Genomic DNA, 2,500 nt, shown 5'->3' with positions numbered 1-2,500 from the left:
TGTACATACACAAACACACACACACGCACGCACGCACACACACACACGTGTATATATAAAGTCTCTGCTGTGTAAAATATTTCAGTCCTGAGGGTTGAAAAGGCAACATAGTTGTCAGCTCAGTGTGGTCCATGTGTTCTTTTATCTGGTTTGTGTGGCTGTTTGAGAGGCGCTTATTAAACGGCTGTACTTTTGGTCCCAATGTGCGGCCGTGCAAACTCCACAAAGTCATCAATGAGTACAGGCCACGCTCCTAATGGAGGGAAAACATACATGTAGTGAGGCCACTATGACAACTAAGATGGTGTGTGAAGGTAGGCACGCATCATCTATCCCAGGGGTGTCCAAACTGCGGCCCATTGGCGTCTTCGGTCACAAGTTTATTAAGGAATTTGGCCGGCGGAGTGCCAACAGCTTTATTTTAAATAGCAGGACAGGCAACAGCTGCACATTTGCTGCCATCTAGTGGACAACGTGAGTAAAACAAGACCACGAATTTCAATTTGAAGTGTTCACATTGCAGCAATTTTTGTATATGACCCAATTTAAACAACATTTTCCCACTCATGGCACAGACTGCAACCAATACAGGAAGTCAACACACTTGGTCACACATAACAACCTGCTTACTGAACTTTGTGGATATAAAAAACACATGCATCAATATACAAAATTCTAAATTACACCCGTTCTAAACCACTACCATGCATGATGGGAAAAAAGCAAAACACTCTCCACGCGCTTGATATTTCTGATTGATTACAAAACTTTAAGGAGGTCGCCACGGGAATAAACAAGATAGAAGTCGAACTTTTCCGTACTGTAAATATCCAATTATATTAATCATTAATTATATATCCATTAAAAATAATATTATATATATATATATATATATATATATATATATATATATATATATATATATATATATATATATATATATATATATATATATATATATATATATATATATATGTTGGCCAAACTGTTGCACTGAAGTACATGGTTGTTGTTGAAGAGCAAAGCTTGTTTATTTGACTTTATCTTCATTAGCCAAACTGCTTTGTGTTTTATATTGATATCAAAAAGTAAACACCATGTTTCTTTTACATTATTTGTTTTTTTTTTCATTCCACAAATTCATTACTTTAAGGGCCTACTGAAACCCACTACTACCGACCACGCAGTCTGATAGTTTATATATCAATGATGAAATCTTAACATCGCAACACATGCCAATACGGCCGGGTTAACTTATAAATTGCAATTTTAAATTTCCCGCCACACTTCCGGTTGAAAACGTCTAGATATGATGACGTATGCGCGTGACGGAATCAGTTGATGCAGAAGTATTGGTACCCCATTGAATCCAATACAAAAAAGCTCTGTTTTCATTTCAAAATTCCACAGTATTCTGGACATCTGTGTTGGTGAATCTTTTGCAATTTGTTTAATGAACAATGGAGACTGCAAAGAAGAAAGTTGTAGGTGGGATCGGTGTATTAGCGGCGGACTACAGCAACACAACCAGGAAGACAGAGATGGATAGCAGACGCGTTAGCCGGCGAACTCACCTTAACTTCCTCTGTCTCGCCGACCGCATCTGTGATCGGGTGAAGTCCTTCGTCGCACCGTCGATCGCTGGAACGCAGGTGAGCACGGGTGTTGATGAGCAGATGAGGGCTGGCGTAGGTGGATAGCTAATGTTTTTAGCACAGCTCTGTGATGTCCGGTTGCTAAGTTAGCTTCAATGGCGTCGTTAGCAACAGCATTGTTAACCTTCGCCAGGCTGGAAAGCATTAACCGTGTATTTACATGTCCATGGTTTAATAGTATTGTTGATCTTCTGTCTATCCTTCCAGTCAGGGATTTATTTATTTTGTTTCTACATGCAGTTAAGCACGATGCTATCACGTTAGCTCCGTAGCTAAAGTGTTTCGTCGATGTATTGTCGTAGAGATAAAAGTCACTGTGAATGTCCATTTCGCGTTCTCGACTCTCATTTTCAAGAGGATATAGTATCCGAGGTGGTTTAAAATACAAATCCGTGATCCACAATAGAAAAAGGAGAGAGTGTGGAATCCAATGAGCCAGCTTGTACCTAAGTTACGGTCAGAGCGAAAAAAGATATGTCTTGCACTGCATTCTAGTACTTCACTCGAATGTTCCTCATCCACAAATCTTTCATCCTCGCTCAAATTAATGGGGTAATCGTCGCTTTCTCGGTCCGAATCGCTCTAGCTGCGTTGAAAACAATAGGAAAATGTAAGGAGCCTTTCAATTGACTACATCACGCTACTTCCGGTAGGGGCAAGGCTTTTTTTTATCAGATACCAAAAGTTGCGATCTTTATCGTCGTTGTTCTCTACTAAATCCTTTCAGCAAAAATATGGCAATATCGCGAAATGATCAAGTATGACACATAGAATGGATCTGCTATCCCCGTTTACCAAAAAAATTTCATTTCAGTAGGCCTTTAAAAACCATTCATGTGACATAT

The 2,500-nt window shown here is 39.4% G+C and overlaps 1 protein-coding gene across 1 annotated transcript in view; it reads right to left on the bottom strand.

The window, feature by feature from the left end:
• Positions 1–2,500, bottom strand: part of LOC133664693 (DCN1-like protein 1) — a 38,202-nt gene that overhangs the window by 294 nt on the left and 35,408 nt on the right. Inside the window, exon 7 of the mRNA XM_062069531.1 lies at positions 1–253. This exon is cut by the window's left edge and continues 294 nt beyond it. Within this exon, the coding sequence (XP_061925515.1) occupies positions 177–253 (77 nt within the window). The 3' untranslated portion in view covers positions 1–176. The remainder of the gene's footprint in view (positions 254–2,500) is intronic.

This window comes from Entelurus aequoreus, linkage group LG14 (genome assembly GCF_033978785.1).
Source record: "Entelurus aequoreus isolate RoL-2023_Sb linkage group LG14, RoL_Eaeq_v1.1, whole genome shotgun sequence".
Taxonomy (NCBI): Eukaryota; Metazoa; Chordata; class Actinopteri; order Syngnathiformes; family Syngnathidae; genus Entelurus; species Entelurus aequoreus.
Note: the sequence above shows the minus strand (reverse complement) of the source record. Positions and strands in the feature narration are given on the sequence as shown.